The sequence below is a fragment of the Pyrgilauda ruficollis genome, unplaced genomic scaffold (genome assembly GCF_017590135.1).
Source record: "Pyrgilauda ruficollis isolate IOZ18807 unplaced genomic scaffold, ASM1759013v1 scaffold88, whole genome shotgun sequence".
Lineage (NCBI taxonomy): Eukaryota > Metazoa > Chordata > Aves > Passeriformes > Passeridae > Pyrgilauda > Pyrgilauda ruficollis.
This window is the reverse complement of record NW_024530821.1, coordinates 512440-529834: the sequence shown is the minus strand read 5'-3', so window position 1 is coordinate 529834 and position 17395 is coordinate 512440. Positions and strand designations below refer to the sequence as shown.

Sequence of the window (17395 nt, the reverse complement as noted above, 5' to 3'; positions counted from 1 at the left end):
GCTCCTGGCCCTACAGAGACCCCCCCAGCAATCCCACCCTGACCCTGGGAGTGTTGTCCAAACTCTCCTGGAGCTCTGGCAGCCTCGGGGCCGTGCCCATTCCCTGGGGAGCCTGGGCAGTGCCAGCACCCTCTGGGGGAAGAACCTTTCCCTGATACCCAACCCAAACCTCTCCTGGGACAGCTCCAGATGTTTCCTTGGGTTCTGTCACTGTCACAGAGAGCAGAGATCAGAGCTGTCCCTGCTCAGGAGGAGCTCCAGACCCCTCAGTCTCCTCTTCTCCAGGCTGAACCAACCAAGAGGCCTCAACCACTCGTGGCACGGCTTCCCCTTTAAAGCACTCACCATTTTCACAGCCCTCCTTTGGACGCTCTCTAACAGCTTGGTATCCTCCTTTTTTGTGGCACTGTCCTGGATTTGCCAAGCAAATTTTATTTGCCATCTGTGTGGCAGTTGTCTTCTGTTCAGTGGGCAGTTTTCCTTATCTCTTCCACACCCACTCCTCCCTCAGGGGGGACATCTGCTGATGACAGGCTATGGAATGTCACTGCATGGCTGGTAAGAGCTACAGCATCCATTGGGAGATGTGAGCCCAGAGGGAGGAGCCAAGAATTCCTCCCTGGACATAATCTGGTGATTCTGGAAATACCACACAGCTTCTCCACTGGATTTCCCAGAGGAACAGCAGCTGTCTCTTCCACTGGATCTTCAGAAGAAGACTACACCCTTTTCTACAGGATCCCTGCTCCAGCAGAACCACACCTGACACTCCAGGAGGGCTGCAGCCACAATTCCAACTGGACTGCTGCCACCACTCTGACCCACAGGGTGTCAGGTTGTGTTCTGACTCTGTCAGTGTTGTTTTAGTTTACTGCATTGTTTATTTATCTCTTTATTTTCTTCCCTAGTGTCACCGTGATATTTTCTGAAAAATCCCTTCGCCAGGATTTCTTCTCCTGGGAAGCTGAGAAGCATCAAAGAGGAATGAAAACAATAATTATCTGATTGCTTCTCCTGTTTTGCTGCTTTGGAATGTGGTCTGGAGATTGTTTACCAACTGGTCATTGTTTGATTGGTTTCATGTGAATTGAACATTTTTGTGGATTGTGAATTTTGTGAACATTCATGTGAATTGATCATTTTTACTTAATGATCAATCACTGTCCAGCTGTGTCAGACTCTGGAGAGGAGTCACGAGTTTTCATTATCATTCTTGTTAAGCCTTCTGATGTATCCTTTCTCTATTCTTTAGTATAGTTTTAGTAGAGCATTCTATAATATCATATCATATCATATCATAATATAATAAATTAGCTTTCTAAGAACATGGAGTCAGATTCATTCCTTCCTCCTCCAGCCGGGGACCCTGAAACTACCACACCCTCGTAAAGAACTGTTATTCCTGCTCCCATATTTTTTAATGATCAATCACTGTCCAGCTGTGTCAGACTCTGGAGAGGAGTCACGAGTTTTCATTATCATTCTTGTTAAGCCTTCTGATGTATCCTTTCTCTATTCTTTAGTATAGTTTTAGTAGAGCATTCTATAATATCATATATCATATCATATCATATCATATCATAATATAATAAATTAGCTTTCTAAGAACATGGAGTCAGATTCATTCCTTCCTCCTCCAGCCGGGGACCCTGAAACTACCACACCCTCGTAAAGAACTGTTATTCCTGCTCCCATATTTTTGCCTGAGAGCCCCTTAATTTAAAATTTATAGCAATTGAGAGGGAGGGGGTTTACATTTCCCATTTCAGGGGAGGCTCCTCCCTTCCTTAGCACACTCCTGTCTTTCCAAACCAAGACAAGCACCAATTCCCGAGAGGTGGCTGCGGTTCATCTGGACACATTCACCCCAGCACACAGCAGCAGCTGCTGCCCAAAGCTTTGTCCTGGGAGTGGAATGACCGAGGCATTCACAGTCTGGAAGTGCCCAGAGCCACTCAGATTGTCTGCACTGAGCAGAAGAATCCCAGGCTCCGAGCAGAGCCCTCCCAAGCCGCGCTCACAATTTACGAGCTCACGGCTGCGTTGTCACACGCTGTCACCAAGTGTCTGGCACTTGGCCACTCTCTGCCTCCCTCTTCTCCTAATTGCTGAGTTAACAGACCACTGATCATGCTCAAAGAGTCGGAAATGTGAGGCTGAGAGTGGGAAAGAAGCTGGAAAAGTGGCTCCAAATAAGGCAGCTTTTCTCATCACGCAGAAGGAGTTAATTTTCATTGTCTTGAGCAAGTGCTGGGAGTTTCCAGCTGCCCCCAAGCACAGCACACACTGCAGCCTGTAAAGATTTTGCTTTTTTTTAATTGCTAGAGCAGCTCTTTGCCAAGTAGTGTAGCAGCAGAGTCCTGCTGCTGCTGTCCAAGGTCTGTGTGCTTGGTGGGAGGAGCAGGAAAACACCCGGCGTGTGTTGGCTGCCCGGATTTGAGCCTGGAAATAGTCTGGGATTAGTGGTGGAAAAGTGTTGGGAGAAGGGTGAAAAGACCCTTTAAGTCTTCAAGACCTTGTCAGCGTAAAGCCAGAATCTGCACAGTGGCAATAGAAATAAAATATGTAATTTGAATTAAGAGCAAATAGCATGGAGCTTGGGAAACAATAAAAAAAAAATAAATAAATAAATAGTCTGCCCACCTTGGAGGGGTGGATTCAGCACTGGGATGCTGGAACACAGCAGAGTTAGCACAGAAGTCCTGGGAGCTTCTAGAGAAGGTGTGGTGGTGGGAACTCCTTCCTCTGACAGGGACCATCTCCAGGATGGGTTTTTTGTGCCCACCCTGGGGGTGTTTTTGTCCAGCATTCACAGGGTGTGGAGCTCACCTGTATGTGTGCCATCCTCCCTCAGGCTGGCCCTGGTGAGAGTTTAGGCAGCAGAGAGAGCTCCTGTCCCACCTCCTGGGACACCAAGCCACGATGCAGCTCCACCTGAGAGAATCCCAGAATGGTTTGGGTGGGAAGGGACCTTAAACTTACCCAGTTCCACACTCGTTTGTGAGGGAGGTCCAGCTCTTCACACGTTAAAGCATTTGTATAATACCATCTTTTAACTCCTGCTATCTCCTGAAATTGTGTGTTCTGCATGGAAGATTTTGTCATTAAAAAAAAAGTGGAATTGCCAGAGCAGAGCTATCTGTTCCCTTCCCTGGGTGCCAGGGCTGGAAAAATTTCTTGGAAGTGCTCAAGGCCAGGTTGGATGAGGTTTGGAACAACTTGCTCCAATGGAAGCTGTTCCTGCCTGTGGCAGGGGGTGATCTTTAAGGTCTTTCCAACCTAAATCACTCTGTGATTCTATGTAATACTCACTTTTTGCCTTAACATGATGTTTTTAAAGCAGTGACTTGCCTGTTCATCTGGTGGTGTTGGGGTTTTGCTTAATCTCCATCTCAGAGTAATGCACAAGATAGAGAAAAGGAATAGTCAGGCTACTAAAGATCTTGCATAGTGAATATGAAAAATTTCCAGATTAAATAAATTAAAGAATAAAAGCCCATTTCTTGCCTAAGGACACAGGTGGAAAGTGTCTTGTGGCTGCCTTTCAGTTTTATTGACAGGAGACTCAAAATAGCAGGAGCTGTTTCACATGGCAGGTCGGAGATCTGTAAATCATCTTGCCAAAAAATTCTGGATGATAGATCGAGTGGGAAATTAGACAGATCATCCAAATCCTAAAATACTGAAGTTGGAAGGGCAGCCTGGAGGCTTCTGAATCTGTGCCATGCTCAAAGCAAAGTCAGGTTCAGCAGCAGGTCATGTTCCTGAAGCTGAGGTTTGAATTTGGCCAAAATCCCCCTCAGTTGCCACCATCAGCCTTCTGCTTGCCAAGCTCAGCAGGGCTCATGCAGGGCTCTGATGTGGGGTTATCCAATCCCAGATGAAAGACTGGGCATTCCCTGTGGAAAACCAGGGGCTTGCACTGAGCCTTGCACAGAAATCATGGATAAACAGGGAATGTCCTGAACTAAATATGATTTGATGCCTTGAACACAGCAAAGGGTGGGAAGGCACACAATCCAGGCTGTCCTTGTCCTTGTCCTATCTCCTATTGTTGGAAAAGGTTGGGGTTTTTTGGTTTTTTTTTTTTTTTTTTTTTTTTTTTTTTTTTTTTATGGGTTGAACAGGTTTTTATTTCAAAAGGAAGAACGTTGCAAAGGGCTGCAAGATCATAACTGGGCTGGAGAGAGTGAACAGGGCTGATCAGCTTTTCCCTTTTTTATTCTTGATTTGATTGAAAAATAAACTACTTTTCTACTTCTTGAGGCAGGGATCAGCCAGAGCCTAAAGAGCTCAGCAGGTGGTGTAAAAGAGGGAAGGGAGACATTCCTTCACCTAAAAAGTAATTAAATTGTGGAACTCGTTACCTCGGGATGACAGAGTGGGGAAAAATTAAAGAGAGGGGAAGGAGAGCAGGTGCTGGAGGTTATTAAACATTGCAGGAGTCCTCCTGGCTCAGCTGAACCTTTAACTGGTGGGACAGGGAAGGATTCCACAAGGTTTCTGTAAGAATCCAGCTCTGTGCTCCAGGTTGGATCAGATTCCAGTCTGATGTGGCTGAGGTTCCTTTGTCCCCAGGAGATGGAGGAGGTGGCAGCACTCCTGAGGGGATGAGGAACAGGGTGGGTTTGCTGAGCTGCCCCTGCACATCTCCAGCTCAGCCTGTTAATCCATGAAGTGCTGGGCTCAGAGTTGAGATATTCATTTTTTTTCTGGGAGAAACCCATTATTTTACTACTTGGGCTTTACATCTCTTGCCTGGCTTTGCTCAGTCATTATCAAAACCCTACAAAGCCCCACAGAGGGTTTCTCAAAACTGCCTTTTCTCCCCACTTCTCCCTGCCTGTGTTCCTGTATTTCCCCTGCACAGGGAGTGGAATAAAAAGCTGACTTGAGACCTACTCATTTAATGCCTGAATTAGTTCAATTTTCTCTGCCCGAGGCTCCTCATTTTTTCCCACTGTCTTGCTGTTGGCCTGCTGGGAATCTCTCATTGTCCACAAAAGTTTCTCTCGCCCTCCTAAATTGATGATTTTCTCCCCGAGCTCAAATTTTTGCCTAAATATGGACACTTTCAGGGCTAATTTCTCTTCATAGTTTGCTTAGGCACACGTGTGTGTGCGCTAAAATCAGTTTCAAAATAGCTCAGATTTATTTTTAAGCCAGGGTGTTTTTTTTTGTTTTTTTTTTTTTTGCAGATGCCAAAAGCATTGATTCCTGTCTGATTAAAAAAAAATAAAACCCACGGAGTATTTTCAGCATGATTTAGCGACTCATCTACAGGGATCTTGACTGGCTTAACTAAATGGTTGGTGCTCACTCGTGTGTGGAAAAGGCCCTGGTGTCTTTGGATGCACATTATTTTATTTAACCCAAACACAATTTAATCTTGGGGAGTTAAAAAGCCAGAGTTTAGGCTGATGTCTCAAAGCTTGAGTCAATCACTGCTGGGAAAAGCAACCTATCTCATTATTTTTTGGAGCAAAATATTTTGTTTTAGTTGAGCTGTCATCTTTAAATATTTTTGGGTGCAAACTTCCAGAATTGTTTCTGGGAAGAAAGCTTTCCTTTTAAATTTTTTCCTTAATATTTTCATTTTAAGCTGTAGAAGCATTTATCAGGTAAGCCTTGAGTGCAACAAAATATTCAATTCCAAGTCAAGGCAAACACTGATTTTTTTTTTAGACAAATAAACCATTTTGCTCAATTCTTTGCTTAGAAGAAGTTTGGGGTTTGGGTCATCCAGAATGCTATTCTTTCTCTTACTTTTTTTAATTCTGGAAGAACCCTCAAACCAGAAAAAACAGCTATTTGTACGATTTCATTTAAAAAGTGAAACACTCTTTCATAGCTCTGTTGCAGAATACTTCCAAGGAGTGATAAAAATGCCATCAGAATAAGGATGTTAAGAGGAATTAAACAAAATTATTATTTTTTAAGGCAGTTAAAAAACCCCTAACACAGAAAATAAGTGAAACAATGACCTTAGGCACAGCAATAAACACACTGCAGCAGCACAACCAGATTCTGTTATGTTATGGATGTTATGTTATGGATGTTATGTTATTCTGTTATGTGCTGGATGTGGAATGAGCTGTCTTGGGGCTCTCCACCCTGCCAGGACAGCCTGAATTAGCAGCTGGTCAGTTTTCATGCAGACAGCTCTGTCAGAAGGGCAGGGAAGGAGCTGGAGGAGCCAAGGGAGGAAATTGGAGCCTGCAGGAGCTTCGTGTCCCCGTGGCAGGACAGAAGCTGTGACAGCTGCTGCTGAGATGTTGTGGCAGAGGAGATGCTGGCCTGGAGTGTTTTCTGGGAGAAAAAGGGGTTGCTTTAGTGAAGCAGGTCCTGAGATGGGCAGTCAGAGCGTGCCCTACAGATGTGGTGTGTGGGACTCCAGTTCAGTCCTTTGGGATTATTCCTAATAAGCTTCTCCTTCAAATCTCTGCTCTGTCTTAAAAGATCTCATCTTAAAACATGATTAAAACCTCTCCCTCTGGAGACAGCAGAAAACCTCCCCTGCTCCTCTGAGCAATTCTGAGTCCATCTGTGAGGACAGGAGCTCAGGGAACATCTGGGCACACTGCAGTGTCCAACCTCACATCCCTCAGGACATTCCCAGTGGGCTCAAGCCCTGCTGTCACCCGCCAGTCCCAACTGGAAATCTCGTTGGGCATCCCTAGAAAAAGCAGGTCTAAAATGAGACAGGGTAGAAATGGCTGCTGAGAAGAGGACAAATGAGAACACAAGACACATCACAGGAGAAATACTGATTGCTAAGCCGAGCCCTGCCAGCAGTCAGGACATCCAACACCCAGCTCGGATATGGAGGAAGGCCTCAGAGTTCCTGGTGATGCCAGAGGTGGGACTACACCACTCATGCCAGATAAAGCAAATCTGGAGTAAAAAGAGGACTACAAACAACTTTCCCTGACCCTCTGAGCAGTCTAGCTTTGACCAAAAAAAAAAAAAAAAAGAAACCAAACCTTTTTTTTCTTTTTTTGGTTTTTTTTTTTTTTTTTAAAAAAAAAAAAAAAAAGAAACCAAACCTTTTTTTTCTTTTTTTGGTTTTTTTTTTTTTTTTTAAAAAAAAAAAAAAAAAGAAACCAAACCTTTTTTTTCTTTTTTTGGTTTTTTTTTTTTTTTTTAGAAAAAGATAACATCATTCAGTGTATTTTTTCAAGCTTGCTGGACATCATACCGAAATACCGTAAAGCTGTCAGGGAAATTATATGTTTTTCTCTGTTGTCAACCAAAGCGTGCTTTTATGGAGTCAATTAGCCACAAATGATGAACACACGTCGCTTGTCTGGGAATGAATTACAGTACAACCCAATAAACACAACTGGCTTTGCTCTCTGGTCATTGCCCTCATGAGCAGGAGGCGTCAAACTTCCCTATCCAACCATAAAGGAAACTCCATATTTGTTTGTGTTTCACCCTCCAAATTCATCTCTTTCAAGTGCTGCAGTGCTACAGTGTGGGGGGAAACGGGGTCATTGGTATTTCTGCTCTGACGTGCAAACCTGGACGTGAGCTCAGGGTGTGAAATGCAATTACATCGGGGAATAGGGTTCAGATAAGCTGGGATGGCACGGGGGCTTGGATGTACAACGGAGCTGCTGTCAGATTCCACAGAGAAGTGCAGCCAGTGTCGTCTTTACACAGGATTTTGTGTGCCCTCCACAGACCTTAGAGCCCTTTTTGAAGGTGGAGAGCCACAGTCTTATCAAGTTTTTAGAGTTTTTTTTTCCGTTTGGTTGGTTGGCTGGGAGGGTTTATTTTCTTTCCTTTTTTTTTTTTAACTTTAATAACAGATGGGTAAACTGAGGCACAGAAAGGTGGTGTGACTGGCCCACAGTCGTTGGTAGACCTTGAACCCCCCAGGTCTTGCTCCCACCTGGGACAGAGTGAGAAGGAAGGGCTGTTCCCAAAGTTCCCTCCACTTGTTCCCAGGGTGAGGAACACCGCGGCTCCTCACGGGGCGAGGGAAAGGACCATCCCCCTCAGTGGCAATGTCTGGAGGGGCTGGATGGTTCCTGCCATCCCCTGGGAGTCCAGGGAAGCGAGGAACCCGGCATTGGAGAGGCAGGAGCCGGCGGGTCAGGCACTACAGGATGCACTCGTGCCTCTCCGTGGCTTTCAGGGCCTCGTGCATGCTGGCGGCCGAGAGCCTCCGGTTGATGTTCCTGTACCTGCAGCGCAGCAGGTTCCAGAAAGTAGTCCTCAAATCCCGGTTGAAGAAGGCGTAGATGAGGGGGTTGATGAGGGAGTTGGTGTAGCCCAGCCAGAGCAGAGTCCTCTCCAGCCTCAGGGGCATGCAGCTGCAGCGGATGCCGCAGATGAACGGCCGTGCCGTGGACATCAGGAAGAAGGGCAGCCAGCAAAACGTGAAGGCCCCCACGATGATACCGAGGGTCCTGGCGGCTTTCTGCTCCCGCTTGAAGATGGAAATGTTCTTGCGGTCTTGCCGGAGCAGCTTGGAGAGCGTGGCGCATTCCTCCACGGCCTTGGTGCGGCGGGAGCTGTGGTGGGCGCGGCTGGAGGCCTCGAGGCAGTAGACGCCCTCCTCCTCGTAGTGCTTGGGGAAGTTCATGAAGCGGTGCTTCTCGGCGCTGACCTTGGCCGCCTTGTAGATGCGGCTGTACATCACCAGCATGACGGCCATGGGGATGTAGAAGGCCACGCCCGTGGAGTAGACGGTGTAGCCGAAGTCCTGGCTGATGAGGCACACCCGCTCCACCGTCACGTTCTGGGCCCAGCCGAAGAGAGGAGGGAGGGTGATGGAGGCCGACAGGAGCCACACGATGAAGACCATCTTGGCCATCAGCTTCCCGTTCTGCCTCACGGGGTAGGTGAGCGGCCGCGTGATGCCCAGGTACCTGCGGGGAGGAGGAGTTGCCAGGGGTTAGGAGTGGGTGGCTCTGGGGTGGTTTTCACTCCTGATCAGCTGTGAGAGAATTTTGGCCCTCAGAGGGGACAAGAAATTAATTTGTCAAATGAAAATCTCCACAGGCATGGGATATCTTGACTAAACGCCACAATTTGTTCCTCACCTTCTTGCAATCACTCCGTGCGTGGGATCACAGAATGGTTTGGGTTGGAAAGACCTTAAAGACCATCCCATTCCAACCCCCTGGAAACACCTTCCACTATCCCAGGGTGCTCCAAGCCCTGACCAGCCTGGCCTTGGACACTTCCAGGGATGGGGCGTCCATAACACGAGGTGTCATTGAACTGCTGAGTGCAGTCTGAACTCTGCATGATCTCCTGGGCAATAAAAATACTTTAAAAAGCTTTGTTTTCAGGAATAAAAAATGCCTTAAGAATTTTATTTTTCCTCCAGAACTATTCTGCACAGAGAACATGTAACAGCTTCCAGCCATGGCACATAACTCCCTCCTGAGTGTTGTCCTTCCCAAGGAGACACCCAGGAGTGGGGTGGGTGATGCTCAGAGTGGTGTGCCACAGGGCTGATTCCAGATGAAAGGAATAACTCCTAGCAGTGCTTAATGGGAAGTGGGAAGCACTGCAGCCTTCTCTTATTTGTTGGTGAAGAAATACAACCTGCAGCTAAGATGGCCCTGGGAGACCAAGAAATAATCTTGCCTTTGGGAAGACTTAAAGATGTGTCTGGATGAGCCCTGCAAGCAAAGCTGGAGTGTGGACAATGCTGTTTGGGGACAGTTTTTGGGCTCCTCATGACGAGAAAGCCATTGAGGGGCTGAAGAGTGTCCAGGGAAGGGAATGGAGCTGGGGAAGGGTCTGGAGCAGCAGGAATGGCTGAGGGAGCTGGGAAAGGGGCTCAGCCTGGAGAAAAGGAAGCTCAGGGGGGACCTTGTGGCTCTGCACAACTCCCTGAAAGTTGTTGACCTCTGGAAACTCAAATAGGAATGACCCAAGCAGCTGGAGCCATGTGCTCCCTTGCACAGCCAGTATCTGCCAAAGTGATGGAGTGCCGCTCTCCCTCAAGAGGAAAATGAGTGGAGTTTGGAGTAAGAGATCCCAAAACCACCTGGTGACCCACAGATCCCCCAATCCTGACCCCTGGGGTTAGGAGTTACCTTGTTATTTTGCCTGAAAGGAGCTGGAGGCTGCACCCAGCATCAGCTCGCGGTTGTGCCACGGGGTGTAAACGTGAACTATCCTGACTTTTATTGGAGAGGTTTGTGTGATAAAGAAATTGTCAGCTGTGGGTAAATTAGATCTGTAAAGCAATAAATCAAGGGGGGAGTTGGCTGCTGTCAGCCGATGTTCCCCCTGGAAAACATCTGCCTGCTACTCAGCTCCAATCAATCCAGCAAAGACCTCGAGCCACTCATATGGATTTCTGTTCTGTTACAGCCTTTTTGATTCCGATCTCCTGCTGCCAGGAATTTTTAGGCAGGAACACATCACCTCTTAACTGTTCTTGGATGAAAGGTGTTACTCCAGAGGGGCAGTGAGAACAGCAGCTCTAGGAGTATTTTTGGCTAAAAGCTGAACAAAGAAATGGAAAATATCTGTGGAGAATTTTACCTCTGCTGTATAATTTTTCTCTGACAGTCAGTCTTACTGTGTTAGGAGATTTTCTCTTCCCTGATTATTTCGCTTTTCCAGATCATCCCCTAAGATTGAAGATGGAAATAAAACGTAAAAAAAAAAAAAAAAAAAATCTAATTTCTCCTCCCCTCCTGACTGCTAAATCAATTGAGAGACTGAAGTCTTCTCCCCTGCCTCCCTGATAAAATGATTTTGAATTCATTCACTGAGTTGTTCTTTCCTTATTTTCCTCTATATTCTTTTTTTGAGCTGGCCTTAGCCACAAGAACCAACCAAAACTCTCTATGTTCAGGGAATTCCAGGATGGTTTGGGTTGGACGGAATCTTCAAGATTGTCCATTTCCAACCCCCTGCCACGTGCAGGGACACCTTCCACTACCCCAGGTGGCTCCAAGGCCATCCCACCTGGCCTTGGACACTTGCAGGGATGGAGCATCCACAGCTTCTCCGAGCAACCCATTCCCTCCTTATGGCCCTTGATGGGGCCAATCTGGGAGAAACCCCTGCCCTGCTCCTGCAATTCCCAAATTAACACCCCAAAAAATCACCCCTCTGGATACCCAAGCTACAAACTTCGCCAATAAATCCAAGCTGAGTTGTGTGCCACCCTCTCTTATGCTGTCACCGGGTTTCTTTGGAAGCTGATCCGCCTGGGATCTGCTGAAACTGCCAAGGAATTTACGCGCCTGCCGAGGGAACGCTCGGTGACGCGGTTTAACGAGCAGGCAAAGCCGACACATTTCATCCGCGGGTGCCTCGTGCAGCTGCTGCTGCTGGAGGAAACGGGGCCGTTTTGAGGTCTTTGTAACAATTCTGAAACAAGCAGCGAGCCCTCAAAACAGGGCAGCGTTTACAGGAGGCGAGGTGGCGCTGACAGGCAGTGGAATTCTCGTGGAATTCTCGTGGAATTCTCTCCCTTTGAAATTTCTTTAGTTTTTCTCTGTGTGTGCATCGTAATTCTCGTGGAATTCTCTCCCTTTGAAATTTTTTTAGTTTTTCTCTGTGTGTGCGTCGTGCTGCTCATCAAGTTTAGGGTAATCAGGTAACAAAAGGCAATTCCCAGGATTTGCGGGCGCTTGTTGTGGATTTGCAGGGCCCCCACCGTGCTGGGCTGAGGGTGCAGGCACTCATGCCAGGTGCAATAAATTCCTGCCACATCCCTGATCCTGCAGATCCCAGTCCTTTGGCTGTGGGGTGGGAGGTCTGCCCCAGGCTGGGCTGCACCAGCAAACCCCACAGATGAGCCAGTTCACAGTGTTTGTTCCACAGTCAGTGGGAATAATGGAATGGGTTGGGTTGGGTTGGGTTGGGTTGGGTTGGGTTGGGTTGGGAGGGACCTTAAATCCCATCCAGTTCCACCCCTGGGGCAGGGACACCTTCCACTAGTCCAGGTTGTTCCAAACCCTGTCCAGCCTGGCCTTGGGCACTTCCAGGGATCCAGGGGCAGCCAGAGCTGCTCTGGGTACCCTGTGCCAGGGCCTGCCCACCCTCCCAGGGAACAATTCCTTCCCAATATCCCATCCAACCCTGCCCTTGTCCTGCCTTTACATTTCCTGATGCAAAGTCCCTCTGTGGCTTCCCTGTAGGCCCCCTTCAATTGTTGGGTCATTGTGCCAGGGATTAAAAAATAAAAACAACCCAAACCTCCCTGAGGTGTCCCTTTCTCCATCCTGCAGCTGGTGAACTGGGAAAAGATGAATCTCCACTCACACAGGGGGAAAAAATGAGCCCAGAATTAGGGCTCAGAATCAGGGTTTCCTCGACCCCACTGTTTTACCACAATTCCATGCCTCCTCTGCAGCCAAAATATGCTCCTTCCCTGATATCCAAGCTGATGCCATTCCTGAAGGAAGGAGAGGAGGAAACAAAAGGCAGCTGGAGGCTGCTACACCTGCCCATGCCTTGAGTCAGAGGTGGTGCAGCATCCCAGGGATCCATCCCAGATACAGAGCAGGGATCTACCCAGCCTGGGCAACATTTGGATGAAGGACATGGGAAAGGCAATCCAGCAAAATGCTGTGCAGTTTTCATCCCACTGACTTTTAGGAAGCATCCTTTTACTGAGGGTGACCCCAATTTGGAGCATATAATCTGATTTTGGGTGGAAAATACTTGCTAGGGACAGGGGAGAGCCCCAGCAGAGCTGCCTGGGAAATGGATGGAGAGTTTTTTCTCCACTAGGGATGCCAGAAGTGATGTGTGGGCTTTGGGGAGCTCCTTTTGTCAGCTTCTTGGCATTTTTATGGAGAGTTTCATCAAAGCTGAGCAGCCAAAAGAGGGGATTTTTTTGTTGGTGGCTTGTTTTTGCTTTGTGACATTAAAAAATCTGCAACATTGGCAGGCTTTTACATAAGGAAAATATTAGAGGAAGATGGATGTTTCCAGCATTTTTCTTTTCTGATTTCAAAGGAAATCAATCAAATCTCGCTTCAGACAAGATTAGTTCTACCAGCTTCAATCGAGAAGCTTTTAGGAAGCCCTCGGCATTAATAATCAATAACAGCAGCCTACATTTTAATAGTCCTCATCATCCTGGGCAAACCAAGTAGCTTTTCCATCTAAGCTAAGCAAAATATTGAGGACACTTCAGCCATCAATAAAACCAGGGTCTCCTCCTTGGCAGGAACAGGCCTGACAGTGCTGACCAAGTTGGATTCAGGACAGAACCAGAGGAAATTTTTCTATTTCCGAGAAGCACCAGGGCTTTTCATCTTCTTCCTCCCAGGGCAGGAGGAAGAGCTGGTCCCCATCACTGGAGGAGGTTTGGGTTGATGTCACACTGAGATAACAATTTAATCTCTTTTGGAGCAGGTTTTTCAGGGATTCTGCAAGCTCAGCTCTCCTTGTGCTTTTGGGTTTTGGTTGTATCAGCATAGAAATTGAGAATTGTGCTTTTAGAGATGTTTCCATCAAGAGTCAAATAAAAAATCCTGCCTATCCCAGGCTCAGGGGGGAAGTGGAGATCCAGGCACGATCCTGGATCCTCAGTCCACCTCCACACACTGCCTGAGCATGCTGGGTGGATGTGGAGCAGTGATGCTGCACGGGATGCTTGAGACACTGCCCTGGGATGGTTCACACAACTCCCAGCTCATTCCTGGGCATCCTTGAGGGGCAAAGCAGCAGGACAGCACCCCGCTCACTTCCTCCTCTAATATGCACCAGAGGACATCCCAGGGAATTGGGGGGGGAATTCCCATTCCCTCCTCAAGCCCCAGCACAGACTGACCCTACAAGCCCCCTCCACTTGCAGGTTGTCCTTCCTCCCACCCAGAGCTGGGTGGGCACAGCTGGGGGGTTGGTCCAGTCCCTTCCCTCTGCTCAATCCTTGCTGTTTTCCTCCTTTCCCAGTTGGAAATACTCCAGGCAGCTGCCCTGCAACCTCTCAACCTCCCCACTGGGCCTGCGGCGTGGTGAGGATGAAGTTCTGGGAGCAAACTGATCACGGTGCAGTTCCTGTGCCAACACATGAGGGACAAACTCACACCAGAAAATTCAGGCTCTTTGACAACCTCTTGGGACACAGCTTTTCCCTCCCACCTTCCCAGGAAAAACAACTGACATCAAAGTCAGGAAGTGCCTGCAGTGTCCTTGGATGTGGATCTGCTCCCCAGAGCAGTGACACTGGATGGGAGGGACACGACGGAGGGGTGGAATCCATGGCAAGGGTTTTTGGGGAAAGATCTCTCCTGTTTGTCCTTCCCAGGAAAGACAAGTGACATCAAAGTCAGGAAGTGCCTGCACGGTGTCCTTGGATGTGGATCTGCTCCCCAGAGCAGTGACACTGGACGGGAGGGACACGATGGAGGGGTGGACTCCATGGTAAGGGGTTTTGGGGAAAGATCTCTCCTGTTTGTGTGTGTGCTTGGAAAAGTCTTGTTCCATGGGATGGGATGAGATGAAATAGGCTGGGATTGGTTGGTTGGCAAAGGAGGGGAAGGAAATGGGAAGAGAAAAAAAGGGGAGGGGAAGAAGGAGGAAAGGAAAAGGAAAGGAGAAAGAAATGTATTGGGTTTTTTGGGACTTGGGATGGGGTCGGGAGAGTTGTTGACATGCTTGGCCAAGGAGAAATGAAAGGAGAAAGGGAAAAAGAGAAAAGGGAAAAAGGGAAAAAGGTAAAAGGGGAAAGGGAAAAAGGGGAAAAGGGGGAAAGGGGAAAGGGGAAAGGGGAGGCAATGCAAGGCAAAAGGAAAAGAAAGGAGAAAAGAAAGGAGAAGGAAAAGGAGAAGGAAAAGGAGAAGGATAAGGAGAAAAGGATAAGAAGAGAAGGAAAGGAAAAGGAAGAGGAAAAGGAAAAGGAAAAAGGAAAAAGAGAAGGAAAAGGAAATTTTAAAGCAAAGCCAGTCTGGTTAGCGTGTAGGCACTTCCCTGCTCCTCACCCACCGGGAGGAAGGACTGACACATTTAATTCCTGCATTTCATCCCTTCCCTCTCACAGAGTCAGCTCCTGCCAGCTCTGAGCACACCTGCTTTTTTTTTTTCCCTACAGGAAAATTATTAAAATAAAGCAAGTTCAGCAGAAGAGCTGAACCCTGCTTGTGGCCTGGCAGGGTTTTTCTGTCTACCAGCAGCTCTGAGCTGCCTAGGGCTGGGATCTGCAGCTCCCAGGGGAGCAGTGGCTGGTGGGGATGAAGGTTTTGGAGCAGCACTCCCTGCTGGCTTGCCCCAGGGGGGAGATGTCAAGCAGCAGCAGGATTTTCTCTGTCCTTTCTGCCTTGTCACCTGCTGTCACACCTGCCGAGGTGACGGGGGAGGTGGCACAGCTGAAAGGGCACATCTCAGATGTGGGCTGTGTCCCTTGCCTGAGCTGCTGCTGCCAGCCCAGCAGTGCCAGCTCAGCCCAAAGCGACCCCCAAGAAGGCAGCAGACGTCAGCCCCGGCCACGGGCTCGTCAGCGCGATGGCCCCGATGACGCAGCTGCTAAAATTAGAGCCACCAAGGTGCTGACTTGTCCAAGCCTGGCCACCCTGCCAGGCAGGCTCAGCCTTTCCCTCCCAGCTCCAGGTGTGGGAGGTGAAGCTAGAAAATCCTTACAGATGTGCTCACTGAGCTAAACCAGGGGGTTTGGGATTTTGGGATGGGGTGTGGGGAGCTGCTGACATCCTTAGCCAAGGCACGAGTCCAGGGAGCAACACAAAATCCCACAGGATTGGCTCCAGAAGCCCTGGAACCTGCATTTCCAAAGTGCCTCTGGGTTTTTTTGTTTTTTTTTTTGATTTCTTGAATGGTTTCATAGCCAAGGTACCTTCCATGGAGAAGGTCAGGTGCTGTTCCTCAGGAACAATGAGAAGCAGCTGCCAAAAGGGGGAAGACTAAGGAAGCAACTTAGGGAAGTAACTTGAGAAAACACCCTGAGCCCAGCTCTTCCAAAGGGAACGAGGCGCTGAACTCCCACAGAAAACCCTCGGCACCTACAAAAAACACCTCCAGGAGCACTGATCCAACCAGGAACACAATCCTAGCAGCTCCCAACCCCCCGAATACCAGAGCCCACCTGAGCGCAGGGCAGCAGCCCGGCCCTGCCTTACCTGTCCACGCTGATGATGCACAAGGTCATGATGGAGGCGGTGCAGCACATCACGTCCATGGCGATGAACACGTTGCAGAACACCTTCCCAAAGAGCCACTCGCCCCCCACCAGGTCCGTGATGGTGACAAAGGGCATGACGGCGAAGGCCACCGACAGGTCGGCGGCGGCCAGGGACACCACCAGGTAGTTGGAGGGCTGCCGGAGCTTCTTGACGATGCACACGGAGATGATGACCAGCCCGTTGCCGGCGATGGTCATGAGGATGATGATGGAGAGCACGGCCCCGATGACGACCTTCTCGGTGTCCCCATAGAGCAGGATCTCCTCGCCGCAGTCGGTGGCGTTGGTGAGGTTGGAGGGCGGCAGCTCGGGCTCGGCTGGGGCGGGAGGTTCCTCAGTCATGAATGGATTCGGGAGCCGCTCCCGAGCCGGCCGCTGCTGCTCTGCGCTCTCCACCAGGAGAAGGTGCTGCTCCAGAAACCTCCTGGGGCTGGCCCTCAGCAGCATGCTCCGAGCTCGCCACCGGCGCTCCCCCAGCAGTGACACCTCCAGTGACAAACCAGAACATCTTGTCACAAGCAGGGCGAAGAAAATCGAATATCCCCTCATCCTCTCGCCCACCGGCACCACCCCCCTCCACCCCTCTCAGCTCTTGCTGCGGCTGCATCTCACGTGCTCGGCAGGAAGCCGCTTCCCAAGTCTCCTTAAGGACACGCATTTTGCCGGGGGATGCTTGCAGGAAGCCGCTCTCCACTTGGGAAGGAGCACGGGCTGCCTGCAGCATCTCCCCGGCCATCCATGTGCTTTTCCAGGAGAGAGAACGGATCGTGGATCGTGTTTCCCTGCCGAGCTGTGCCTGCTGCCGTTGCACTTCTCCTCTGCATCCATACATTTAATCCCTTGCAGAGCCTCCTCTGTGCATGCGACAACACGAGCCACAGCACCAGTGTGGGCACAGCCCCCGCCGGCTGCATCCCCTGCCCGTGGCACACGCAAACTTCAAAGCCGGGACCGCAAATCCCCGCTCCGGGCACGCAGTGGCCACACAGGGGCTGTCGGTAGCCACGGGGTGGCAGCGGGAGCGGATCCGTGGCATGCAGCACCCCGGGGTACCACGCACAGCCCAGGCATCCCAGCTGGTTCGCGGAGCCCGAGCATCATCAGCACCACGCTCGGCAGAGAGGCTCCGAGAGCCTCCCACCCCCGGCATTCCACCCCTGCAAGTATTTCCCGGCCATCCACAAGGAAACTTCAGGGCAGGGCTCACCCCCTGCATGCTCCGAGCACCATGCACAAACCTGCATCCTCTTTTTGTTGTTGTTGTTT

At 49.4% G+C, this 17395-nt stretch overlaps 1 protein-coding gene across 1 annotated transcript; it reads right to left on the bottom strand.

Annotated features, from left to right (window-relative positions):
- Positions 1-8107: 8107 nt before the first annotated feature.
- Positions 8108-16577, bottom strand: LOC121364714 (5-hydroxytryptamine receptor 7-like). The gene is made up of 2 exons (XM_041488178.1): positions 16068-16577; positions 8108-8879 (listed from the first exon to the last, which is right to left on the bottom strand). Exons 1-2 carry the CDS (start codon positions 16574-16576, stop codon positions 8108-8110), a joined length of 1281 nt encoding a protein of 426 aa, XP_041344112.1. The 5' UTR covers position 16577.
- Positions 16578-17395: the final 818 nt, after the last annotated feature.